This window comes from Anarhichas minor, unplaced genomic scaffold (assembly GCF_050575085.1).
Source record: "Anarhichas minor isolate MPS153535 unplaced genomic scaffold, ASM5057508v1 ptg000040l, whole genome shotgun sequence".
NCBI classification, from domain to species: Eukaryota; Metazoa; Chordata; class Actinopteri; order Perciformes; family Anarhichadidae; genus Anarhichas; species Anarhichas minor.
The window spans coordinates 3,053,801-3,080,277 of NW_027466486.1; the positions used below are offsets into that span (position 1 = coordinate 3,053,801).

At 43.7% G+C, this 26,477-nt stretch overlaps 1 protein-coding gene across 1 annotated transcript; it reads left to right on the forward strand.

The window, feature by feature from the left end:
* Window positions 1-378: 378 nt before the first annotated feature.
* On the forward strand, window positions 379-25,589 carry LOC142968240 (stAR-related lipid transfer protein 9-like). Its single transcript, XM_076108040.1, has 24 exons — window positions 379-425; window positions 2,505-2,574; window positions 5,074-5,190; window positions 14,078-14,194; window positions 14,340-14,372; window positions 14,482-14,543; window positions 15,028-15,140; window positions 16,683-16,825; window positions 16,917-16,984; window positions 17,174-17,271; window positions 17,423-17,485; window positions 17,525-17,653; window positions 18,265-18,362; window positions 18,453-18,530; window positions 18,824-18,898; window positions 19,794-19,973; window positions 20,972-21,023; window positions 21,404-21,529; window positions 22,308-22,390; window positions 22,618-22,655; window positions 23,102-23,295; window positions 23,424-23,904; window positions 24,555-25,350; window positions 25,482-25,589. Exons 1-24 carry the CDS (start codon window positions 379-381, stop codon window positions 25,587-25,589), a joined length of 3,369 nt encoding a protein of 1,122 aa, XP_075964155.1.
* Window positions 25,590-26,477: the final 888 nt, after the last annotated feature.

Sequence of the window (26,477 nt, forward strand, 5' to 3'; positions counted from 1 at the left end):
CCAACAAAACAAAGTGTAATCTCCAGTGTAACGCTTTCAATGGTAGATTTAAGTAATAACTAAAAAGGGGATTTGAATATGGAGTCGTAGGAGGAGTCGTAGGAGGAGCGTCTCTCCTCCCTTTATGTCCAGCAGGAAGTTTAACTTCTCCGGTTGAGGGTTGAAATTTAGCTGTGACGCGGCGGGCGGTTGAACCCGCGTTCAGCCGGGTAGAGGTGACTTGGAACAGCGGATGGCTGGATGGTTACCTCCCGCTCTTTGAACTCTTATGGGATTAATATGCAAGAAGACTCAAAAATGTCCACCCCGGAGCTGTTGTCGTACACCAGCTCCGAGTTAGTCGACTGTTGAGAGAGTTGTGTTCGTATAGAAGGCAACATGGCAAACGTTAAAGTTGCCGTTCGAGTCCGCCCTCTCAACGCAAGGTAAGTTCTAACGGGAGATAACGTTAACGGTAATTAAAAGGCTATTTTAATTGACATCATTCGAGTGTTTTAACGTTAGTTGCCTCCGCATCTCAATTCATATCAGACCTGTTGTTGCCAGTAATGGGACTTTGGCTGTTAATGCTAGTAACATACAAACATATGAAGCTTCTCGTGTTATTGTATTATAGCACTAACTTGCTTTAGCGAAGTAACAACAGAAACGAACGTTAGGCTAACTAGCTTAAACACTCAGTGGAGTGGTTGCACATGGTGGGTGATGACAACTGTGGCTGTCAGTAGTGTTGTCTGACTGAGCAGCTTGTGTGTGTGTGTGTGTGTGTGTGTGTGTGTGTGTGTGTGTGTGCTGCTGAGTAATGTACACCAAAAGCTGGAGCTAGTTAGGAAAAGTGATAAAGAAAATATTGTGTACTCCAATGGCTTTGAAATTAAGCAGTCAATATGTGCTTAAAGTGTAGACTTTCAGCTTTAATTCAATGGATATAACAAAAAAAAAATCACAATAACCATTTAGGAATTACAGCCCTTTTTACACAGGGCTTTTTACTACATTTTCAGAGGCTCAAAAGAAATTGGACAAACTAACACACAGTATGTAACAAAGGCCTTGTATGTGCTTCCTAATATATTATATTGGTCAGATAATGAACTCTGTAGTCATACTTTTAATATACAAAACAGACTTAATTCTAATTTGCTCATTATACTTTTAAGCTATTCTCTTCGTTAACTGAGAGGCATTTATGGAAAAACTATTTAATATTTAATGTGCTGTGAAATCTGCTGTTTAAACACAGGGAGGTTGTAAAGTGACTTGGCTCCACTGGAGGTAAATTGCTTCAACATGTTGAATAGCAGATATTTAGGGATATAGTAAATATAAAGTGCTAGTAGTTCATTGAGTTAAATTGAAGCCCTGCAGGATGGTTTGTAGGGGTGCTTACTACAGTACCATAACAAAGCATTATTCAGGCTATGAAGGGTCGGACAATGATTCTTTCAACCCGTCTTCCTGGTATTTTGCATAACAAAAGCACGTCTCATAAATAATCTTCACTGTCATGCAAATCTCTGCGTCCTGATTTCTGATTCTGTCGGTCTCACTTTCCTCTTCTCCTTTCTGAAGGATGTATTTCCTTACTTGTATGTTTGAATGAGGGCCCGCTGTGAGACGGAGATAACATTAACACCAGACCGGTCAGCAACATTTCTCACTCGGCACAGAAGTGTGTGTTTGAAAGATGCCACTCACATGTGCTTAAACAACATGTCGGGGCTGATTGTGCAATTGCTCGTCTTGGGTTTGTATCGACACACATTTTTTTACGAGGTTTACTATTTTCCACCACCAGCCTCCTCTCCTCCGTGCTACTTGTGGCCTGAGATTGAAGGTTGGTGGTTTTTGGGTTGGGTTGGCAGAATGAGTCCCGCATGGTGAAGCACGATTACGACAGCCTCCTAACCCACCACACAGAGAGAAGGAGCGTTTTGCACTGCTGGAAGCATCCGCCGTCATTATCGCTCCTGGAGATCGAAATTCTCTCGGCTCCAATGTTGTGATTGCCTCCAGTTTCGCGTGTGTTGCATCAGATGTGCTCGGTCCAGCTGCTGTAGCGCACATAGCTGAGTTGACCTTGTTTTACACACACACACACACACACACACACAAACTTGCACACGCTCTCAAATTTGTGGAAGCAGACCAGGACGACCTCATCAGAGTCAAGTCTTCGGCGTCTGTTTTCATTTGAATCTGAAGCTGGTCGTTGGCGACACACACAGATTCATTGTGTTAACTGTCACGTGACGGCCTCAAGTCAAGTGGTCTAAATGTATCTGAACACCCTTTCAATTGCATCTGCATCGGCAACAATATTTGAATCTGTCTGATTCATACTGATAGCGTCGTCCCCCCCCTTAGACCCTCTCCTCTCTATTGGTGTCTTAATGTTTTCTCCGATCGGATCTCTCTCACTTGTCCGAAAGATTTCTCTACGCTTCCAAATTTTGGATGTTTACAGAGTTTGACTGGAGCAATGGTTGTCTTCTTGCTCACAGGGAGAGGGCGGATGAAGGAAGGCTGGCGGTTCAGGTGGAGGACAAGCTTGTAAGGGTCAAAAATATAAAGGTGAGTGTGTTTGGTGTGAAAATGTTGCATTACACATCCAATGTTGTTATTATGTGTGTTTTAGGACTAGGACTGGGTGAAGTGGGAGTAGTGTGTGTAGAGGCTATCTGTCACAGCGACAGGATGTTTACAGCCTTGGATCGGCCACTTCCTGCTTGATGTTACTGTTGTTTATTATATGTGTTGAGCTCACACACATACACTGATGGACACCCCAATATATACAGCAACACGACTACAGCAGACTTCAGATACTACAGACTGAATTCCTTTCATTATTTTTGGATAGAGAATAAACTCTCTCCAAACCAGGCCTTATTAATAGTTAATAGTTTTTTGCTTGTTTTAGTTATTAGTTTAGGTTTCACGGACACATTTGGAAATAATTCTGATGTGAGTTCTCGTAAGCTGACACTTTCTCTAACTTACCGACCTGCTGCGTCAGACGGCTGAGTAGGCTCGCTTGATTGGTTGAGCTGCGTTGCCTGCAGAAAGCCTGCTGTTGTTACACCACATTTTTCCTTGTGAATGTTTGCTTTAGCTCATTCTGACAGGATAACACTTTGTGTGTCTGAAAGGTCTTATACGTTTATATAAACGTCCATCTCTAATGTGAAGCAAACATAGAAAAAGATAAAAGAAAGTCGGCTTACAACTCCTTGAGTTAGAACCTGCTCACACGTATATGGAGACCTTTTGTCCATCACATTGGTAGTTCCAGAGCTGTTTACATGTTAAACTCTGGTGTATGGAGAGAAGTCGGGTGGGGGAGGAGAGAATCTGTTCCAAATGATGTGACGGAGACAGACTCCCTCTGCCGTGGAGGATCAAGGCCCTTGCACGGGCTCATGGGAGTCTCATGGGAACAATTATTTATGGGAAGTCGGACCACTTTGGAAGATCCAAGACAGAAAGAAAAAAGGATGGATTTTAAAGGACAATAAAACGTAAAGCAAAGTAACAAACCGCAAGTAATACAAGCTATAAAGAGCTACTGAACTTGATTAAAGAGTGTGAAACAATAAAAAGACTTGGTTATGAAACGCGGGTCTTTATCAGCGGACGGAGCTCTGTTGCCTGTGGCTGATGTTGCTCTTGGCGAATCCTTTACACTACGAGGCCGCTGTTGAATGTCCTAAATGTGCTGAGGGGTTAAATAATCATGCTTTCAGGCAAACCAATTGCTGTGAACAACGTTGATACCCAGCGCTTAGTGTTGCCTTGTGCTGCAGTTAGAGAAAGAAAAGGCTATTTACATGACGGTCGGGTGGATTCATCATTTGGATAATGAGTTAGTTGATTGACTTACCGCTTGGTTTGAAGTACAACAGGGACTAAATAACTCCTTGGCATGAAGCTACCACTGAAGTGGACTCGAGCGTGACATTTAACGTTTCCCCGCTCCAACGATGAACCTGCACTCGTCAAATGTAAACACGATACCTTGATGGCATCGTAAGCTGTTTTGTTATAATTGCATTGGAATCTGAGAGTAGCACAAAATCTCATTTGTCAAAAATGAATAGTAAATGTCAGGTCTTCAGAATTAAGGAGAAAGGGCTGAAGAGTCTTAGCGCTGTTAAACACGAGCTATGCGATTCAATACTTTGATAATGTGATGGTACACACATAAAACCTAACGAAGTAGAGCTCACAGATAATCATTTTGGATGACCAATTTCAATCAGATCGTTACATTAATTAGAGTTAAAGCTGTTTTACCAAACTACAACCGAATAGACACAGAATATTGTAACTCTAGAGCTGGAATGATGTTTTATTAAATTACAACAACCGGTATATAACCCAGCTGATATATTGCCTTATAATACTATTATATTTGTATATTGCCCAGCTGTGACATCCTTTCAACCATTTTACCTCAACAGACCACGATTCAATGCAGCTACAATACATCTCGTGTTTACAGTGAGGTCACAGTCACATGCACGCCCCAATGCGCACAAACCTGTTGTCTACTTAGAATGCATTCCTCTATAGGTTCCAGGTTGAATGCAGTGATTTTAGAAGAAATGTGTTTCCAGTGCAACTGTTGTCCAAATGCTGCTCTGATGTATTTCCTCATTTCAGGATCCACTCACAGTAAGCAAAGAGGTGTTTACTGTTAATGCACTGAGGCGACTAAAGAACTGGAGGAGTGATGGCGTTGTTAATGAATGGAAACAACTTGCTTGCAATTTCACCCCACAGCGGTCCAATAAGCAAAACCTGTTGTACCTGGCCTTTATCAGTTGATTATTTATTTATAGCTCATATTTCTTTTTGCAAAATTTTGTCTGTTATTAAATGTAAGCAGGTTAAAGCCTCTGCCTCTTAAACGATTAGTAGACTTGTCGCTTGTACTTTAAGAGAAACTCCTGATTATTTAATAAGTATTTATGCTGCATTTCTTGACTTGTTATGCCCGGATGTTGACTGTTATTGGATCATATGATAATAATCCCTATGTGCTTTGTTCTTCTGCTTTCCCTTCTGAAGCTGGATGGACGTTGGGATGGTGCTGTGGATTCGAGGGAGAAGCTTCTGGAGTTTTGTTTCGACTACTGCTACTGGTCGGTGGACCCAGCAGAGCCTCACTATGCCTCGCAGGAGGAGGTAATCACCTAAAACCTGACCTTACTCCAATGATGCTGCGTGAACTAAGACCAAATTCCCTTAATTTTCTCATTTACATGCTATGGGGCATAGCCTGAGTCATGACAGAAGGGGAACCCTCCATACTATGTCACAACATCAGAGTTCACATCCAGTGTTCAGCCTCAAACCCAACGGTTCTGTGATGTTGCTGCTGTGGTTCCTCCTTGTGGTTATCTAAGTGGAACCATGGCAAAATAAACAGTGCTTTGACAGATTCTCTTACAGATATACACACGGAGAACCAGAACCTACATTGCATTTTCTTAATCTGACTGTTTTCTTGAATATTGCAGTCAGTATTAGTGTCGTGAGTGAGATTATTGTCCGCTTCATGTCCTTTCTAACGGATAAGTATAGTTTGACACGTAGCCATCTCAAGATTGTTCTTGTTCCCATGCCATGTTGTATTCCCTCTTGTGTGCGTGCCAATCCAGGCCTTTGGCCACGAGTTGACACCGGACCAAACACAAGCTCTGTACCAAGAAAAGAGCCCAGAGGAAACACAGTCCTTGTAGACAAACCACAACAAGACCTGTGTGTGCGTGTGTGTGTGTGTGTGTGTTGTGCATGTGTTCACAGATGGCCACTCGGGGTATATGATATCAGCTCCATCTGTTACCCAGAAGTCTCTTTGCCTCAGACATGGCATAGCTAGAGTCGGCTCGCTTTTCATGTCCTGGCTCTGATTGGGCTGTTAGATATCTTTGTGTTGCTTTGATTGGAGGGTGTTGCTGGAACCCGAGACAGGCTCCGGATCAAGGGGAAGTGGTCCCCGAGTCCATTACAGGAAATCTCTCCACAACCTAGTCATATAGAGTTCTAAGTTTTCTTGTTATTAATTTGTCTTTCCATCGTGTTTTCATTGTTCAACACAGTAGCCGCTCCCTTAGTGTTACTTTTCCTCTCCTCTGCCACTCCCTCACTGCCTCTCCTCTTGTCAGAGATGCCTTTGTATGTGTTTGAGAAAGACCAGGCTGAGAGACGGCCTACACACTGCTCAGAGACAACACAGCACGTTCTTCTTTTCATTCCTCTCTTGCTGGCTCTGGCTTTGGCTGCCGCTCTCCTCAGCAGAATTGTGTCCAGTCACAGCGAACCCGGTTGCCACAAGACATTCCTCTGTTGTCCCGGGGGCGGGGGGGGGGGGGGGGGGGGGGGGGGAGAAAAGGACACCACTGAAAGACAGAGGATTTAAATCTGACCTCTTCTTCCTGCACCAGAATGCAAAGAATTGCCTCTTTTAACAAAGAATCTCGTAGAAGACCGACGTCAGCCGTTAACTGATCACATCACACTTGAGTTTATTTGAAAAGGGCATCTCTCTGGTGGATCTGAAGACGCGGTGCTTGATGTGAAAAGCAGAGAATACCGTGTTTGTGTTGTAGGGCAGCAGGCCAGATGAATGGAGCACAGTGGCAGGTGGACACAATAATCCAAGAGCCACTCTAACTATTTTACCAGACAAATAGCTGTTTAGCGCAGTAAGAACCTGTCTCAGATTTGTTATCCACAACCAAAACTTTACAGCGATGTTGGGACTTGATGTTAATTCCCCCACTACTGTGGAGTCGCCTCAGTTCACGTAGTGGCATTACGTTCAGGCAGTAGTTCTCACGTATGGGATTTGTCCTCTCTTATCTGGGATCCACATATATTTTTAAACCATTAATGAGTTGGGGCTTTTTGCCAGCGCTGGATTTTCTCATGGTTTCTACTTTCAAAACATCTTTTAGCATGCTTTGCTTTTTTTCAGACCAGGAAGAGGGACGTGCTCTGAATTCGTCTCGCATTGTAGTCCCCACGAGACGAAGACAATGTGAGCCAGTGGTGGAATGAGACACGGGGGAAAAGTGGATCTTAACTCTTGCTTTCCCGGTCCAGCGCTTTCCCAACACACCCAGCGCCTTCCATCAGGGATGCATGTACCTGTCCATGCATCGCTGATGGTTTACACCAGATACACGGTTACAGCAGAGAGTGTAGACAGAACTGTGGTGTCTAACTATATGTTGGGGCGCAGACGTGGTTGTATTCTTGTCGCTGGAGGCTCCCGACAAGAAAACCAACTTGTTTTTAAGTTGTATCTTTGAGTGAAAAAAGTTTCTCGAAGAAAGTTGTGCAGAGAGGAAGGAGTAGGGCTCTGCCAGGTGAGAAGAAGTAAGCTTTTTGGAAGAGAAACATAATCCATAATGTGAGCCAGCTGTTGGGACTGTTTGTCTCAATGCTGCCTTTATTTTGAGGCTATATATTAAGCTAATAAAAAAGCTTTTTCCCACAATTTAATAACACAAACCCCTCAGCTTTGTTTATTGCTTCTGATGGTGAGAAACATGGCCGAGTAAATTGAAAAAAGCAGCGGAGGATTGAGACGGGGAATGGTGAGAGAAACTGATTAGGCACGAAGAGAGAGAGAGTGCAAATGTGAATTCCTCGGGTAGAGGAGGAGCAGGAGGAGGGGAATGGGCAGGAGGATCCACGGTGCCTCCTCAGCCAAACTCACAGCTGCCTCGCAAAGTAATGTTTCACAGTTAAATCTCAGCGCAAAGACGTCACTGCTGAGGATTAATCTCAGAGCACAATGCTGTTTTTTATTGCCAAAAGGAGTTGGCTTGCTGGGGTTTTTCCCTCTTCTCCTCCTCCTCTTGTGTGTGTGTGAGTGTGTGTGTGTGTGTGTTTGTGAGATTTGATTATGCTCTCACAGTGTTTCTAGGTCTGTGTGTCAGAGAGAGAATAGCCTCTCTGTGTATGAGAAGAATCCTCCAAACACATGTGCGTTTGCTCCCCCTCAACGCAGTCCGGCCTGGTTTGAATTAACCACAAACAGGTCAGCGAATAACACATGCAGTCAGTGAGGAAATACGAGACCTCCTCCATATGGGTACAGGAAAAGCACCTGTGATCTGTGTATGGACTTACTGGACTTACTTGTTTTAACCCCTCGAGATCACAAACATGCTTAAAACGCACCAAACCTTTTGGAAAATGTTTTTTATTCAATAACAAATAACGATACAAACACATTTCTAAAAAATTAAACTGACAGACACATGTTGCAGCGCTACGTCGTCCGTCTCCGGCTCATTCGGTCCCGAGTCATCATGTTATGTCATGGAGACGGTCAATCGGCAGTCTGGGTGCCAAAGTTGGATCTTTTGTTCACTGATTGGTGAAGATCTAACTAGAAGCTTCTCTGCCTTGTTATTTCATTATCTGACCTAATGTGTATTAAACATCACATGTTTTTGATAGCTTTGATATTCATGGGGTAACTGATGGCTGTGGGTCCTCACACAACACACTCACAGAGTGTAGGAATAGTAGTTGAGCTCTGTGGTAATACTGCTCCAGGTTACCCCCCTCTATGGTACCACTGTACCCTGTGGATGTCACACACAGCTCCCATCAGTCTGAAGGCTGAAGAAGTCATTTTCCACAGCGTTGTGCTTTGGCCCCTTTAACGAGGATTTGGGGGGAGGAGCAGCAAATCCCCAAACTCTCTCCAGATATGGTGTTGTGTATTTGTTTTAGGTCCAGCCGTTTGCCTCATGCAGTCGCAACAAGAGTGTGTACTGATAAATGGAACGCTCTGCCAGAGAGACTTCTGCCTTCACTTTCCTGATCTCTGTTTCTCTTCCCCCCCCCCCCCCACACTGGAGGGAGGCCTGAGTAATGAAGAGCAGCCTATCTGTTTTGGCCTGCACATCCCTGTCTCTCCCTCCTCCCGCTCTGCCCTCCCCATACTAATTTGACCTACAAATTCTGTCCGAGTGTGACAAACGAGATCATTGTTGAACTCGGGCCAAACAGCTTCCTCCATGTCTCCTGTTCTTTCCCTGTCTGTGTCCTCCCTCCCTGTAGTCCACTCTACACATCTCTCCCTCTTTCCACCTTTTGATTCTCTAACCCAGATTCCTAGCGGGAAGTAAGGACAAGGATGTCTCCAGTGACATTTCTTTTCCTGTGTCTAAACCGAAGCGTTTAACTTTTGCTCAGAGCCCAGCTGTTTGTCTAACCCAGTTGGAAATCGTGGGAAGGGAACCGAGCGACCCTCGCCTCTTCTGCAGCTGTCCAGTCGATAGCTTTGTTTGTTGGATATCATGTTTGGGAGAAAGTTGCATCTCCTTTTGCACTTACTCTTTCACTCTGAGGTCCTCCCCGTGAGAGCAGTGGTGGAGGGGAAATTAATCTCGGCCCTCTAGGTTGCATCAAACCTGGCAAAAGCAACGAGAAGCTCAAGTTTTTAAATGTGGCGAAGTGCTTCACTGTGCTTGTCTGGCCTTTTGCCATCACCCCTGACGACATGTTACATACATTTACTCTCACACACACACACACACACACACACACACACACACACACACACTACACATAAATACTTCTCCAGGGTTTAGTGTAGAGCCGGCCACATAAAACCAGACCAGCAATTGGCTTTTTCCACAGCCAGTGATTACAGGACTTGTCTCATTACAGAGCCATTACACCATTACTTCTTCACTCGTTTTCATGCTGTCCTTCTCTTTCACTATTGCTGCTCTTTTTCAACATTTCTTACCCACTCCGCTGCCTTTCTCTCCTTTTTTTTCTGTGTTACCAGGCCACCAACTAGGCTGCCACTTTGGGGGGGAAGAAGTGTTTCAAAACACCGTTTTTATCCCGGTGCAGATCTCTGGCATGATGAGACCCAGCTGGTTCCTTGTTTTTCAGAAGAGAGGTCTGGGCCAACCCTTTCCTTTTGAGATCTGTTGCCAGTAGGATTTTACAAGATAACAGCGTCTGTTTGTATGTCACCACTTTATTTTAAAGTGGATGTACAGTATATCATGTGGCAGTACCGATTTAAAGTAGTTAAACACTTTCTCCTAGATCTGCTTAGATCCCTTCTAACCCTAAAGCCTTTTTTATTCTTCCTTCCTTTCGCTCCGTTTTGACCGGAGGAGTTTGAGCTGCTTTTCCTGTACAAGAATGAAATCTATATTCTGCTTTTCCTCTTTCATTGTTAGATTGTTTGTTCTTCTTTTTGTTCCCCAGAGAGGGAAGCTAACTCTGAAGCTTTTGTCCTTGTTGTGGATGCTGTTTCCTCTAAATGGCTTAACCGAGCTGACACACACACACACACACACACACACACACACACGTGCAGCGGCGTGCTGATGACAACCGCCTTCCTGTTAATGTAGGTGTTCAGTCTGTCCCCTGTGTGTTCTGAGGCGACCAACCAAGCCTGCACGCTTACTATGGCTGTGGCCCAGTCTCTTTATCTCCAGGCTGTTTTTCTCCTGCTTCATTTGATCCTGGAGTACATTTTCATTCCCACAATGCAATCTGCTTCCTACCTCAACTGCTTTGTTCGTCCAAAAATACCTCCCAATGCTGCAGGGAAACTGTGAAAGTAGGTTGTGGCAGACGGCCTTCATGTCCATTTAAGCAGTCAGAGCCCAAATTACAAACTTGTGATTTATATCGGTGTGACAGAGATGACAAACAACAGGATTGTTTTATAGTTGCCCGACATGATCGTCTAGACAAACTCTAGAGGTTGAAATAGGGTTATGCTTCCTATTGTGGTTTTATTCTGCTGTTATTTTAAGTATTTTGCCGTTTTGAAAAGAGATGGTGTACAGAGAGAAAAGAGAGTCAAGTTCAGAGACGGAGCACACAGTTGAAGTGAAGTTCCTGGTCTTTGTGCTCAGCCTGGAGGGACCCTCAGCCTTGTCGTAGCCCCCACAGAGTGACTTTAAGAGGGTCAGTTTTAACAAGAGCTGTATTGATTCTCTGTCGTTGAGGGAGGACAGGTTGTCTGAGTCTGTTTTTGAATAGTAGGATGAGCACAAGGCCGGGGCAGCGCTGCTTTTTGTCTTCATGCTTAAGCCTCCATTCAGGCGGCAGCTCCAGGTGGTCTGGACTCCAGAGAGCTGCACACTTTGTCACATCACTGTTTATTGGGTAAACGTTACGTAACACACGGTTTCAATGTTCTTCTTAACAGGAAAACTCAAATTCAGCTTTTCTCTGTTAGTTTCAGTCCCAGTTGGGCTAAAAGTCTTAATTCCCAGGTTTATAATGGGTTCCATACGTAGGAATAACGTTGTGTTAGATGTCTGCACCACGGTGCCTGTTGGGTGATTTATATAAGGTCACTGAGTGAGACAGCCGCTGTGGCAGCACTTTTACTAGTTGCACGTGGCGGTTGTCTGCACACGGTTGGCTAGGCTACAGAGCAATACGTTAAAATAAAAAATGTGTTTGTTGGGCTGCAGCTAACAGCTATTTTCTGTATTGATTAATCTGTAAAGGTCTTTTTTTTTTGGTAAATAGTTGTCTAGTCTTTAAACTGTCAGGAAGCGGTGACACATGTTTCCAGCGCCGTAGCTGCATCTTCACATGTGTTGTTTGGTCTGCCCAACAGTACAAAAGACACAGATACTCAATTTACAATGATAGACAATGGAGAGAACATTTGTTTTTTTTATACCTTATGAATTAATTACCTTTAACATCTTTAATATCCTTTTCAGCACTTGTAGGTTTGTGAAGGAAATGAAAAAAAGCAGATTAACCTTATTGTTCTTTTTGTTGTCTGTAAATGATCTCGAGATGAAAGGATGAGACAATAATTCAATTAGACGATTGACAAAAAAATGAATAAGCAATGATTACAGCTTGTTGTTGGATAGAACAAGACATTTGAAGACTGGGAAATTGTTATGGACGTTTTTTGGACATTTTCTAGGCTAAACTAGGCTTTTTCTAGGAAAAATAATCTGCAGAGTACTTAATAATTGAAATACTAGTTGTTAGCCCTTTAATTGACAAACTGGTGTTTCAACTTCATATTCTTGAGCTTTTGAAAGCAGAGTGACTGAAAATATTTTGACTAAATTCTAGTGACTTAAACCTGATTTCAAGTCTCTGTGCCAGACGGGTGTTTTTTGCTTCATCAGTTGTGGTGAGATAAGACGCTGGTCTCTGTGTGAGCTTTACTCCACAGAGTCAGTGTTTAATATTTTCCTTTACGCAGAGAAATCTCAAGGCTGATGAATATCAACACACACAGATTCACACACTCCTGGGAACAACCAGATGACCACTGAATCCTTTTCAGATTGCTTTTACAAGGCCAAGAGCTTTCAACCGCATCACACCTAAAACCTATTCTTCCCACCGTTGTGTAAGCCCAGAGTATACACAGGCTTAGCTCCAGGTTCTCACTTCTCCTGACAGCGGTCGGTCGTCACACACGCACACACACACGCACACGCACACGCACACACACACACACGGGAGGTTTGTTGAAATGATTCCTGTGTTTGATCCGTGGAGGTTGTGGTGGCTTTGAGAGCATTCCTCCCCTCTCCGCTGTGTACTTACCCACCAGTATCCAGAGGAGTAGACCCCTCACTGATCCCCAAGGTGTGTTGTGGTTCTCAGGTCTGATCCAGATCAAGTTGCTACCCACAGATATTATTATTGCATTTCTTTCTAAAATGGACACCAGTTAGTTAATTTATCTTTTGTACATTTAATATTGCTCCTTAAGTATTTTATACCCGATTACTCGATTGATTGATGTAATAATCAATCAATGGCTGCAGCTCTACATGCTTTAGGCGCTGATGACCTATAATAAATAAGAAACACCCACACTCGTCATTCACAATGTGTCGGGTGCAGCAAGGTGTTTAATTAATGATCCGTTCTTATCACGGGATACTTGACTGACTCCCATAAGAAGATAAGTATCTGCAAATGTATGCCTGTGTGATGATACCATGGAAAAACAGGTTTGTTAGGGTAACAGGGAACATAATATGCTGGCTGGCTTTTTGTCAGCTCTGAAAGTGAACTAGGTCCATATTTCCCCCCCGGCAGCAGAGTAAGTGGCTTCTAGACGTGGCACACTGTTTGACGCTGGTGCCAAATACAGAGCTGAAACGATTAGTCAACAGCACCCCAAAGTGCAGCCTCCGAAATGATCCTAAAGTCGAATCAACATCTTTCTGGAACAGTTTCAACACAAACTGAACATTACAATGGTCGTTTAGGTAGACATTTACTGCAGGAGTACCAAGTAGTACCTAATAAACTGACAACTGAGTGCATATTCCAGTAGATGTATATCTTGATCTTGTATTTATATCTGGGTAAAGGAATGTTATACTTGTCTGATATTGGGATGATGGAGTTTGTTAGTGGGTACAGTGGTTGTGATCTGCCCTCGTGCTAATAATCTCCAGACTCAGCAACACAGACGGAGAGAAGGAAAACAAAAGGCCTCAGTGGATTGTTTTCAGTCCGACTCTCCCCGATCCCACGTCTCACCACCGTGCTTTTATCCAACGTTTATTTTCCTGACCCGGTCACTTCTCAAAGTCTTTTCACCCTCGCATTTGATTCTCTCACATACGCATTCTGCTGAGTTGTTTACCCGGAGTATTAACTGACCTCCCTGCTCCTTAGCCAAACACCTCAGCAGGAAGCTACATTACCTCCCCACCACTGGCCCGGTGCCACAGCATTGTGATCGTGAAACCTCGGTGTAAATCTACACTCGTGTAAAAAACACAACGCAAGTAAAATCAAGGTCGTCGGCTTACACTGTTTTGCACCCCATCAGCCCACGAGAGCACCTACGTTTCTAGTCAAACATGCCTTCAGATGTGTTTGCAGGCATTTCCAATCTTACTAAAAAAGACTTCTATCGCTAACATGTTTATTTGAAGTCCTGAATCAGCACCCTTATTAATTATCTCGACATTTTTCTACTCCACCCAGTTATTTATAGCCGTCTCTTAGTCAGTCTTTCTCTGTGTATTTGTGATTTAGGGTGTGCGTTAATGTTCCTCAGGTGTTCCAGGACCTTGGTGTGTCGGTGCTGTCCGGAGCCTCAGAGGGCTACAATGTGTGCCTGTTTGCGTACGGACAAACGGGATCTGGAAAGACGTACACCATGATGGGGACACCGGTGAGGAGCACACTGAAATCACTGCATGGCATTGTATACATACTCACCAGCCACAGTTTAGGCAACTGTTACACAAAGTATGAACCCAGATCAGGCTGCACTGACAATAAGCAAACATTCATTGGTTTCTTCTGTATGATGTCAGGACTCCATTGGCTTGACCCCTCGGATCTGTCAGGTACGTCAGTGGATTGAACAGTTCAATGTGGAGAACGTGCTGATGATTGAAGTGCTTGAGTATCTGTCGTTGTGGTGTGAAGTCATGTTGATTTCTCCTTTCCTTGCAGGGTCTCTTTAGGTCTGAAGACACTTTTCCTAATGAGCAAAACTCGAGCAGAGTGGAGATCAGGTATTGCGTTACAAACGCCTGACTGTGTGCGACTGTCTCTCCTTTTCGTTTTTTTTAATCACCGCAATTTTAATTGGTTTTCTGATGTTGACATTCAAATTACACGGGTACTTACGGAGCAATTATGCTGCAAAGCTGCAGGCAAAACAATGCAAATCACAAACTGTGTATCCTTGTCGGTGTTGGAGGCATCGTCAGCTTCTTGAAGGCAATGTTAATTTGACAAAGCAGATATTATGCTTTATGTAATTACAGGAGTAGACTGTGTGTCTGGGTCGTTTGGTTGGACCAGCACAGACCCAGACCATGTAACCATGACTATGACCCGGTTCACATAAAGCCAGGGTGTATTGTGTTATGTCCCCCCCAACTCACATAAAGCATAATGGGACAGTACATATGCATATTGAAGTTGAATGATCACCGTTGACGTCACATCAAGTGTGTGTCCTGATAGCAGTGTGTTGTCTCGTCCCTTCTGCAGCTTCCTGGAGATCTACAATGAGCGTGTGCGAGACCTGCTGAGAGGAGGAGAGCAGAAGAAGAGAGCCTCCCTGAGAGTTAGAGAACACCCTGAGAAAGGACCCTACGTACAAGGTTAGTGTTCAGTTTCCTTCTACCGTCTTTGTAAAGTGGTGGATATTAAACATGTACTTCAACACTGTACATCCCAGAGCTGAACTCAGTTTACATTCGAAAGGCGTCCTTTCTTTGCTATTTCAGCAAGAACAGGATACAGAAGATGCTGATTCTCAACTCTTGCCCCCAAAAATAAGTTGTTTTATTTAATTTTATTAACTTTACTTCTTTACTATATATACACACACCTACATATGCGGGCATAAAAACCCTGTGCAGAAAAGGTAAAGAGTTAAGAGTATGTATAAAGACCTTTTTAAATACATTATAATTCCAATTCAATGTTCAAACATGACCCCACACTCAGCAATGGATCATGTCGTCAAAGAATCTGTCTGAAACAATTTGCAATAAGAGAGTGAAGATGAGAGTGGAAACCAAAGGTTCAATCTTCTTTGCTCTACACTCTCAGACACATCCTTTGGTCAAATTATGGACTTGGATGTGTAACATCCGCAGTATTCTAAGTAATGCTCATGTCTTGTAAGTTTAGTTTAGTCACTGTGGTGTGTGGTCAGGGAGGGAATCGTGTTCTCTTGATAGAGATTTTGATCCGGTGCAGACTTGTCGGTCTTGGGCTCGGACTTTCTCTCTCTCATCCTCCCCCCCCGTCTCTTTCCTTCTCTCCCTCTCATCCGCCCCGTCACTGTGTGCGAAGCCCCACATCCACTCATTGTCAGTATCTGGAGAAATCCCAGTAGACCAGAGGAAGTGAAGTCATTTCCTCGTGGTTCCAAGGAGAACACGTCACCTCCCACAAAGAGCGCATTAAAGGCTTCCAGCTTTTACTTCTTGTCCATCAAACAGTGTTTCATTGTCACTCTTATTCTTTTGGAATAATATAAATATTTAAGGTAAATGTTCTTATTAGAACAAGGAATAAGTAACCACATGTTATAGCACCATGTGCCTCTGTGGTAATCTGTGTGTGCATGTGTTGAACAGCCTCCTAAAATGTATGATTCACACCTGGAAGTAGAGTTTTTTTATTGTTTTATTTAAAACAAACGTTGATGACTCACATTTCCTGTTTGTGTCTTTTTCACATTTCAGTTTTTTTTAATTTTTTTATTCTTCTGCCTAAATGTCTTTTCCATGTTTCCTGAGGAGTTATCAGTCTCTGATCATTGTCAGTTTTATGTTGTTTTTTTCTTCTCAGATTTATCTCTCTACACCATGTTTACAAAAAGTGTCAGATGGTCAATAATGTTTTATTTATTTTACTAATTCCACCAGTGTAGCCTTATTCCTCTGGCAGCCATACGAAAGCATAAAAATCCTTTCAAAATCTTTAGAAGATTCTGTAAAATAACATATTTTTTTGTATAATGTGCACCTTGATACATAACAATGTATCTGGTCTTACTCTGACTGGGAGTTTTCCACCCCAAGTTTCACACAAATGACTTCCCAGTGTGTCAGTACATTAACAAAGATTTTGAGGTTGATATAAAACGTAACCACTCTTAGTTAATTCTCATTTCTTTCCCCTCTCGTCAGACCTCTCCCAGCACGTGGTCTCCGACTGCAAGCAGGCCATGGACCTTTTGGAGGAAGGCATCGCCAACCGAATCACCGCAGCGACTCACAACCACGATGCCAGCAGCAGATCCCACGCCATCTTCACCATCCAGTACACACAGGTCATCATCTCTCTCAGCCCTCCAATCAGCGTATATACAGCTACACTTACTCGCAGATTCCCGTCTGATTACTCTTGTCTTTTCTCCAAAGGCAATCCTAGAAAATAACCTTCCTTCAGAAACTGTCAGCAAGATTAACCTGGTGGACTTGGCTGGGAGGTGAAACTGTTATTTCCTTCTGTTGTGTGTGTTCTTTTGAGTCAAAGTCATTGACTAAACTGCCCCCTAGTGGGCTTTGGCTACTGCCCTGAGATTTTAAAAATGTTCGATTCCACACTTTTTTTAATTGTATAATCTGTGTTTTTAATCATTGCGACTGACATGTTGTTTTCATGATGTGTCTGACAGTGAGCGAGCGGACCCCCACTACTGCAGGGATAGACTGACAGAGGGCTCCAACATCAACAAGTCGCTCGTCACTTTGGGCATCGTCATATCTGCTCTTGGTAAACGGAGGCAGTAGGAATTAAATCTAGCATGGACCTCCATAAATTCCTGTTTACCATTCCCTTGATCCTCGCAGTGTTCCCTTCTCTTCTGTAACACTCTTCATCGATCCCTCAACCATTGTACTTCTTCTTCCCAATGCCTCCACAGCCCAGAACTCCCAGATGTCCAGCAGCTGTCAGAGTATCAACAGCATGGCCTCTGAGGGGGATGGCAGCACGGTGGGAAGCCACAGCAGCTCCCTGTCTGGAGGAGGAGGAGGAGGAGGAGGAGGAGGAGGAGGAGGGAGGAGGCACTGCTTCATCCCCTACAGAGACTCAGTCCTAACCTGGCTGCTGAAAGACAGCCTGGGCGGCAACTCTAAGACCATCATGATCGCAAGTAAGTGGAATAGATGTCAGTATTGTGAAAAGGACCATGGAAGAGATTTTGCACGTTTTGGTTCATTAACTATACATTGCATGTGTTTATATGTAAAAGCTTTAACTGAAAGTTTAGAGTTGAATGGTTTGCAATCATAAGCTGTTTTTAATATCAATATCAAACCCTAAAGGCAAACTTGGAAAATAAAAGGAATAATTGTTCGTGAAAAATGAAAATTACTTTTTAATTTTTAATGCCGACCAAGTCTTAATTCTCTTTTTAGTGTTTTAGCAAACACTTGAACTCACTAACATTGAAGATTTGCATGAAACGTATTGTAGCTGCTGCAAAACAAAATAAAGTAACGGTGATAAAGATAAATGTCTGCAAGGTTTTTTAAATATGTTTTTGTATGTAATCTAATAGCTGGCAGGGAGGTTGGAAATGAAATCTAAAAATTGATGGTTATAATGTGATGTAAAATAGTTTGCAGTAATGTGACCACCCTGGTAAAACCACTGGAAAGGTCCTTTAAGTCTCTCATGAAACGAATTTTCCGTGATGTGAGTGCTAATTTCTGTGTTTGTGTGTCTTTACTTGTGTGTTTTTTGTGTGTGTTTGTGTTGCAGCGGTCTCGCCCTCCGCTAACAGTTACAACGAGACCCTCAGCACCCTGCGCTACGCCGCCCATGCCAAAAATATTGTCAACACGCCTCGGGTTAATGAGGTCAGTGGCTGTTTGGAGTCCCATGCCAAGACTTTAATGTTTGATCTAAATGTTTTTAGCAGGTTGGTGTGAGCTTTGCTTTGTGTGCAGGATGCCAGTGTTCGGCTGATCCGGGAACTGAGAGAGGAGATTGACAGGCTGAAGAGCATGCTGCTCAGCTTTGAAATGGTATGGGAGCCTTTTATCATTAGAGTATAGCGCTAACTCTCCTTGGGGTACTCCCTACGGTGTTGTCCCCCCTCCTCCAAAAAAATCCCTCTTAGTGCTGTAAGGCTTTGAATAAAAGAGATCCCCACATTACAAGTTTTTGTAGCAAAGGCTTAATAGAGTGCTTTGTGTCTTTGTGACGTTTTTAATCCCCTGGATGGTAAAGATTGAATGATTGCATTGTAACGCATGTGACATTTTTCTTTTGCACAGTATTTTCACTGATAATTTTTCACCCTCTCCATTGACAGCAGCGTAATCTCAGCCCCTCCCTGAGCGATGAGAGGGATGGAAATCTTTCTGACATCGTGCTACAGAACGAACTAAAGGTAACACAGGGTGGACACACACACACACACACACATTGTTACATCTGCCTCACAGAGACAGTGGTCCTTCACACATCACGGATCATCCGTTTGACACTATAAAGAAATACAGGGCAACATTATTCAGCAGGCTGAGGAACTTGCGCCCCGCATAAAGTCTCACCCTGCAACGACTACTCTCTGTCAGGCGACAAGGTTTTAGAAAAGATAGAAATAAGTCATGTAGATTTATTTGTAAATGTGCATGATCTAGACTTAAAAGATCAGTTCACACAAGTTACATTAAACAGTTTCCCCTTGCTGTATCTAAATAGCTGTTTCCCTCTAGACGTTGAGATTGTTGCCTTCTATTTTGTCGACTTCTTCTGACTTGATGAGGGTCTTTCTTATTAGAAAATATATCTTCTCAGTGAGGTCTGTGGATTATCCTGAGTAACTAGGACATTGTTTCTTTAAAAAAAAAACATCCTATTTTCAAATGTAATTTTTCAATGGATTGAGCTCCATAAACAAGATTCCACTCACCTCTGTTGTGCTGGGATGGCAGCAGATGTCTCAGCAGTGGATATCACAAAACCTGTGTGTAGAAATAATAATAATAATATCTGTGACAAGTTGTCACGCTGTATTTTTCTTCTTCAGACTTTGAAACTTGTTGGGAAATGTAAGGGAAACATTTGGGTTTAAACTGTACAATCATACCTTGTAACACAGTTACATTTTGTAAATAATGTTCTTGTTTTTAAGTAGTAGTAGGAAGTGGTAGTTGAAATAGCAGCAGCAGCAGTAGTAATAATAATTATTATCTCCCTGACCACAGATTTTTACCCCCCTGGTGTCGACCCCCTCTCTTAATTCCCTTCCTTCATAGTCTTCATCCGTGTCTCCTCCTCAGGTGGAGCAGCTGACGAAGGACTGGTCGGAGAGCTGGAGAGACAAGAAGGAGCTGCTGGAGCAGTACAGTGTGGACATCAACCGAGACCGGGCCGGATTCCTCATCAACTCCCTCCAGCCACACCTGGTCACGCTCGATGGAGACGTTCTCAGCACCGGGGTCGTCTTCTATCACCTCAGGGTATGACGATGAAATAGAAGTGTTGTGTCCATAAAGAGGAATGTTTTGTTGTATTCAATTATTATTTAATTGTCCATCTTCATGAAGTCTATTCTTTATGAATCTTGTGCGGTGCTTTTTTTAGTGTAAATATTGGAATACACATTTGTTAAGTATTGAAATTCCTATAATAAGTGTAGCACTCCATATTAAGATAGTGTTGTGCATGTTTGTTGTATTGGATGCTGTTAAGTTTGTGCTTCCACTCTGTCTCGTTCTTTGTACATTTCTCTTCATCCCCAGCGACACATCACTCATTTCAACAACATGATGCAAACTCCCACGAACTGATATTCTTTGCATTTGCTCTACTTTTCTCCAACTCTTGAGTTACTGATTTGTCAGCTGTCTTGACTAAACCAATTTCTGTTTTTTCTACTAGATTCTTCCTCCTCCTCCTCCTCCTCCTCCCACTATTTCTCTTTGTTCTGCTAGAAAAACTCTTGAGAAAAGGTGCGTTTCTACTGTCTTTTCTCTTCTCTCTACCCTCCAACTGTCCTGTCGATCTCCCATCTCTGCGTGTATGTGTCTTCCGCAATGCATGAAGCTCGGTTGGATAAGAGGCTCTTAGTTCTAAGGCTAGGACTCGGGGGAGCTTAAGCTGTCCTGATTCTGACAATGACAAGCATACCCTTAGGCCTGACAATTACACTGTTTCCTGCATGTGAAGAGCCGAGGCCACCTGGGAACGCATGTGGTCCTGACACCATATAAGAAAGCCTTTAATCCCGTTAGATAAGACTTCAAAGTAAACAAATGATAAGTGGGAGATTAGAAGTGAAAGGACAATAGTTCCCTTAAGATCATTGTGTAAAATTATTGTCATTATATCCACTATTGTTTGTGTTTTGAGCACAACCAGCTAATATCCGGAATGCATAAAAGTTGTTTTGATGTTTTTGTTTATGTAGATTTTAAATATATAGCTGCCATGTTTACACAATGCCTTTTTCTAACAGGAAGGAGTTACCCACATAGGACCTCAGGAACAGTTTGAAAAACCACAAATAGGTATTGTTCATTGGTCTCCATGTTTCCTCATCCAGCTGCAAATATAAAATTTTAAAACTGCATAACATTTTGTCTTGACTGTTTGTACATTAGAAGAGTGGAAATTCTTACAATAAATTACGATAAAGCATCTTACAACCACGCATTATCCCAGCGTAGATATGCAGCAAACTGCCAGCTTTAGACAAAACACACAATATAAAACACTGCAGAATATATGCAAGAATGCATAATACAACATTTTACTATACATCATAAAACGGACTGTTGACTTTTAATTAAATGCTGCACTGAGTGCTGAATATATTTTGAAGTACAGTAGCTGCACGGCTTTCTAACTTGGTATGTGTGATTGTGTTTCTTCTGCATTCTCTTCCTAGTTCTGCGGGGCAGTGCCAGCTGTGAGATTGAAAACCACGGAGGTGTGGTAACGCTCAGACCGCTGCCGGGCTGCGTCTGCCTGCTAAACGACCGAGAAGTCACCGAGCCCTGCAGACTGGCTCAAGGTCTGCTCCTGTCCTCAACTAAACAGTTTGCTCACACTGCATTTTGTAGTCAAAGAGAACGGCAACAAAAAGAAAAGTTGTTGCATGTTTTAAAAATGTGATCTGAGTGTTAACACTGAGTGTTGACTGTTAACACTTATCTGCAACTGTTGTCCCCTTCATGCCTTTAAAAGCTTATAAAGAGAAAGTAATGATCCGTAATATTTCAATTATGATTGATTTGGCGACACCAGTTGTTTATTATTACTTGTTATTGTAGTATTAAGACACTGAGAACATCTAAATTAATTTCAAAATGACACCTTAACGGTCACTGCACGGTAATGGCGGACTCTGCTGCTGACATTGCAAACTACCACTTAGAGAGTTAAATGACTGTAAATGAATTTATTGCGTATAGTAGAATAAATGCCAGAAAAAAAAAGTATCAAAATCTTGAATGTAAGCAATTTGAGTTGTAAAGACGAGTAAATAGAAGAGCATCATATCACAATATCATCTTTTTAGCATTGCTGATGTAGCAGAATAGACATCATGCATAAAATCAGACCTGAGCAGCACTTGACACTGAGCATTAAATATATATATATATACACAATGAACAGATGAGATTTAATTATTGACAATTACAGTATATATGCACATACACTTAAAGGTTCTTCCTAAGGGTAAACGTATAGACACACTCTCATACACACACTGCACCGCATACACCCACAACACACTGCTGCAGGATGAGGACAGCTTGTGATGAAGGAGACGTCTCTGTTGTCTCCAGGGACGGTGATCACCTTGGGAGGAGTGCACAAGTTCCGCTTCAACCACCCAGCCGAGGCAGCCGTCCTCCGGGAACGCAGACGGGTGGGTGCCGCTCGGCTGGAAATGAAAACGAGGCCGTTGGTTGTGATGGCAGCGGTGATAATATTGATGATGAGCAGATAAATGAGATGCTGTAATTGACATACTGTGAAGCTAGTGATACACAATATTGTTTCAGATCATTTTCTACAATATATTTGTTCTGAGCATAGTTGTGATTGTTTATTGCTGGTAAATATTAAAGTTGGTCTTCTCTTAAATGTTCTCAGGCCAGCGATGGTGACATGACCTGCACCTACAACCACAGGTAAACTTGATATCGTTAGATGGATTTATCACCCAGCCCTATATATTCATCCCTCTGTGTATACTGTGTGTTCTGCACAGAGAGCTCATTCTGCCAACATGCAGCATACATATTTGATACGTACATGCGTTGTGTCATATTCATGCAGCAGAAATAGATGGAAATTCAGAAATTCAGTGGTTGGAGATGGCATGTGTTTCCAGTAGCCCCCACCCTCCTGAACAATCCCAGTTAGCTGTTTACAGGACAGGCTCAGCCGTTGCTTGGTTACTGCTGAGACGCTGAACTGAAAACTAACAACAGTTGCATTTACTTCAAACCTGCCACCACCTCACTGCTAAATTCTAGACGTGAAATTGTACCTAGGTGGGGTAAAAATGATTTCTTTTTACTTTCTGGTTTGCTCAATTTGTATTTTACCCTGTATCTATGGGTCTGTTTCATAGTGTCGAAGAAGTGAAGCTCCAAGGCCAGCTGGGTGCCTGTCTCTCCCCTAGCGAGGAGCCCTCTGCGAGGCAGCGCATGGAGGAGCAGCAGCGCTTCGTGGAGAGTCTGCGACAGGAGATTCAGCCGGAACAAAGGAGGGCTGAGAGAGAGCTGGAGAGGGAGCAGGCCCACCTCCGACAGCAGCACCGTGAGAGTAAGTCGTCTTTCCACCTACACAAAAAATGTCATTGCTCAACTGTCAACTTTCAAAATTCTAGATAGCTTTGAATTTGTAAGATATCCACATCTAATTATTCCCTTCTGTAAATCTTAACCCAACAGTCCAGCAGTGGATTATGCAGGAGAAACATCGCCTAACAACCGCAGAGCTGAGAATCACCCAAGAGTCTGGAGTTCAGACAGATCTCATCCCCTCAACCCTCCTGGAGCGACAGGCAAGTCATGCGTGTGAGGATCCTGAAGGTGAGACAGTGGATCAACCATCCCAGGTGATACGGGCCAGGAAGAAGGTGGTGCAGGAGGAGCTACTAAAGCATCACGCCCTTTGCCGCTCCGAGAGCCGCATCCGTCGGAAAAAGTTGCACTACCAGCTGGAGAGAATCGCCCGCAAGCAGCATCTGTTGGAAGCTAAGAGGGAATTGCAGCGGCTGGAAAGGGCCCTGCCTCCGGGACCAGACAGCCCAGAGTCTCCTGATCTGGGCTCCCCCACAAAGCTCAGAGGAAGATCATTCGTTTCTCGTAGACACTCGTTCTCGGCAGATCTTCTGTCCCGGCTCTACCCACAGAACACCCCCATCTTCAGGTAAGCACATAGAGTCATTCAACCTGTACAGTTAATTGGGCAGGAAGCAAACTTCAGGGGCTAGTCCTATACTAATACCAAAATGTTTCAGCTGTTTGGTTGCACCTCCTATATATACAGATCTTAAAGTAGTCTTTTTCTTTCTCTCTCTACGACAGACACTTCCTCAAGAGAAACGGATCCACAGAACAGACGTCAAATTCCTTCACAACCTCTGATTCCATTGGCAGCAGGAAGTGGGTTTCAGATGAGTGTCTTCCTCGGGAAAGAGCGCAGAGTTGTTCCGGTTCGCTCTTCTCAGGACAAAGTCAAGCCAGCCGGACAAGAGTAAACTCCTCTGAAAACCTCAGACCAACTGCCAAAGAGGAGCCCCAAGCACAGCCCTTCCGGGAACGACCAGAAAGAAAACCTCTGCTGCCGAACCGAGAACTGTCTTTTAAGAACCGATCGGATCAGAACTCAGGGGTTACTCTGAAGTCACCAGTTGGAACTACTTTGCAGCCAGTCTATAAAGAGAATATACAAGGACCCACAACTTGCAAAACTAGTTCTGAGATTGTGCCTTGCATGAATGAGATAAATCAAGCCCATGCAGGTAACAATGAACTGGAAACCATTAAGAAGACTTTCTCTTGTTCTGTTGGGCCCAGGTTGAAAACGGCTCTGTCCAAAGTGTTCAGGAAACCACCATCAAGTGTGAATGGAGGACGAAACCCCAAACCTCTGGGGAGGATAGCAAGCAAATGTCACTGGAGACAAAGAAGAGACCGGAGCCTTAAAGATGCCAAGATGAGCCGAAGCAAATGTGTTGTCAAAGCAGCGGTCTCATGTGAGGAGCTTGACCAAAGGACTGTGTTTGAGGACGTTAAACAGAAGCGCTGGCATAGTACCGAGGCTCTGATGAGCAAGACCAGCAGATGGGTCGAGAGACAGCAGGGATTGATGGGATGGGAGGAAGAGCAAGAGGACAGAGATGAAGTAACATCAGACGGTGAGAGCCTTTTCTCTCTCGACTCGCTGTCCTCTGCTTATGTGACGGCACTCGCAGAGCAGCTGAGGCGCGAGGAAGCAGCTCAGAGTGAAGCAGAGAGCGAAGACAGTCAGATTTCTAACGATTCCTTGGCTGCGGAGAGCAATGGGAAGTACTCGGCAGTGGAGGAACTTAGCCAAACAGTGGCGCCAGCTTACTCATTGGTGACAGAATGCTCCCATTCATCCATGCGGCACAATAGATCAGCAGAGGACAGTTTAGACTGGGACAGCAGTCGGAAACCTCAGGTAATCCCAGCAGAGGCGTACTGGACCCAGCAAGGTTCCCCAAAATCGAGACACGGTGGTGCCACAATGAAGCCTCCTTCCCACAAGTCATTAGTAGCAGATTCCAGAGGCAGCGACACTGTACACAAATTGATTGAGGACTTTGGGAACATGCAGACCACTTCGACCGTAAGCCCACGCTCCCTGAGCAGCTGCAGTGTGCGGGAGCCAGACAACATGCTGGCACTCACCGATGCCTGGTCCTCCACTGACGCAGCAGACAGTCCCAGGATTCACAGTGATTCTCTGCCTTTCCAAAGAAAAATAATGTTGAGAGGTGTAGAGAGCAGCAGCAGCAGTCCCAGTCCAAACAGTATGAACCTCTCAGACTGTCAGAGTGGACCTGGCTCAACCTCCACCAGCACTGAGGGTGTAAATGTAACTGTGCAGGAACACGGTTGTGACATTTTAACGGGCACATCAGAAACATTCGATTCTCAGATTCTAACAACACCAGAGGAAGCCCTGAAGCAAGCAGGATGTTGTGTGGAGCAAGCAGAAGATACAGGGACCGCAGTTATGGATACTCCAGACTGCAGCATCAAAAGTCCAGCACTCTTACTGACCGTAGAACCTCAAGCCGCTTGTGTGTCACCCACTGAGATCCACTACACTAAACAACAAGCATCACAACCAAAACTGCTTCAGGTGTTAACAGATGTACCTGACATGGTGACCGCTGACACTACAATGTCCTCTGACACTGAAATATGGTCGTCAGGTTGTCAATCAGTAAAGCATCTCTCTAACACTAGCCAAGGTCAAGTATTAAAAAAGATGTCTGACCCTGTAAGTCTCCTCCAATCGTCCACTGAAGATGAAGTACTATGCAGTCTAGATGCTGCAACGGAAAAGTTTACAAATATTAACCAATGTGAGCTTGGGAACGCCGAACATTTATCTTCTACACGGGACAAAATGTTGGATGAGGCTGAGACCAAAGGAGCTCTGACTGAGCAGCACATTGCACTACAGCAGGAGTTTGTTAAATCATCCTGTAAACATTCCAGGAAGAGGAACAAAGACCAGCAGGAGGCTTTCGTGGGCAGCTTGAAAATTCCAAAAAGGAGCAACGGCAGTGAGTTGGTAACTTTCTGCTCCGCACCAGTTGACAATCAGGAAGACATTTGGCCCGATGACAATAATAACAGCAGTGACTCAAACGGGGAGCAATCAGCCGTGGAAGATAACAGCTCCGGATTTGATTCTGTTTGTGTTGATGGCAGCATTAGACTAGACACAGTGGCTTCAGAGGC

Excerpts from the sequence above, each read along its gene's own strand:
- LOC142968240 (XM_076108040.1), top strand. The coding sequence starts at position 379 with ATGGCAAACGTTAAAGTTGCCGTTCGAGTCCGCCCTCTCAACGCAAG. Across the intron at positions 15,141-16,682 it reads GAAAGGACCCTACGTACAAG|ACCTCTCCCAGCACGTGGTC; the intron begins GTTAGTGTTCAG and ends CCCTCTCGTCAG. Across the intron at positions 21,530-22,307 it reads GCCCTGCAGACTGGCTCAAG|GGACGGTGATCACCTTGGGA; the intron begins GTCTGCTCCTGT and ends TGTTGTCTCCAG.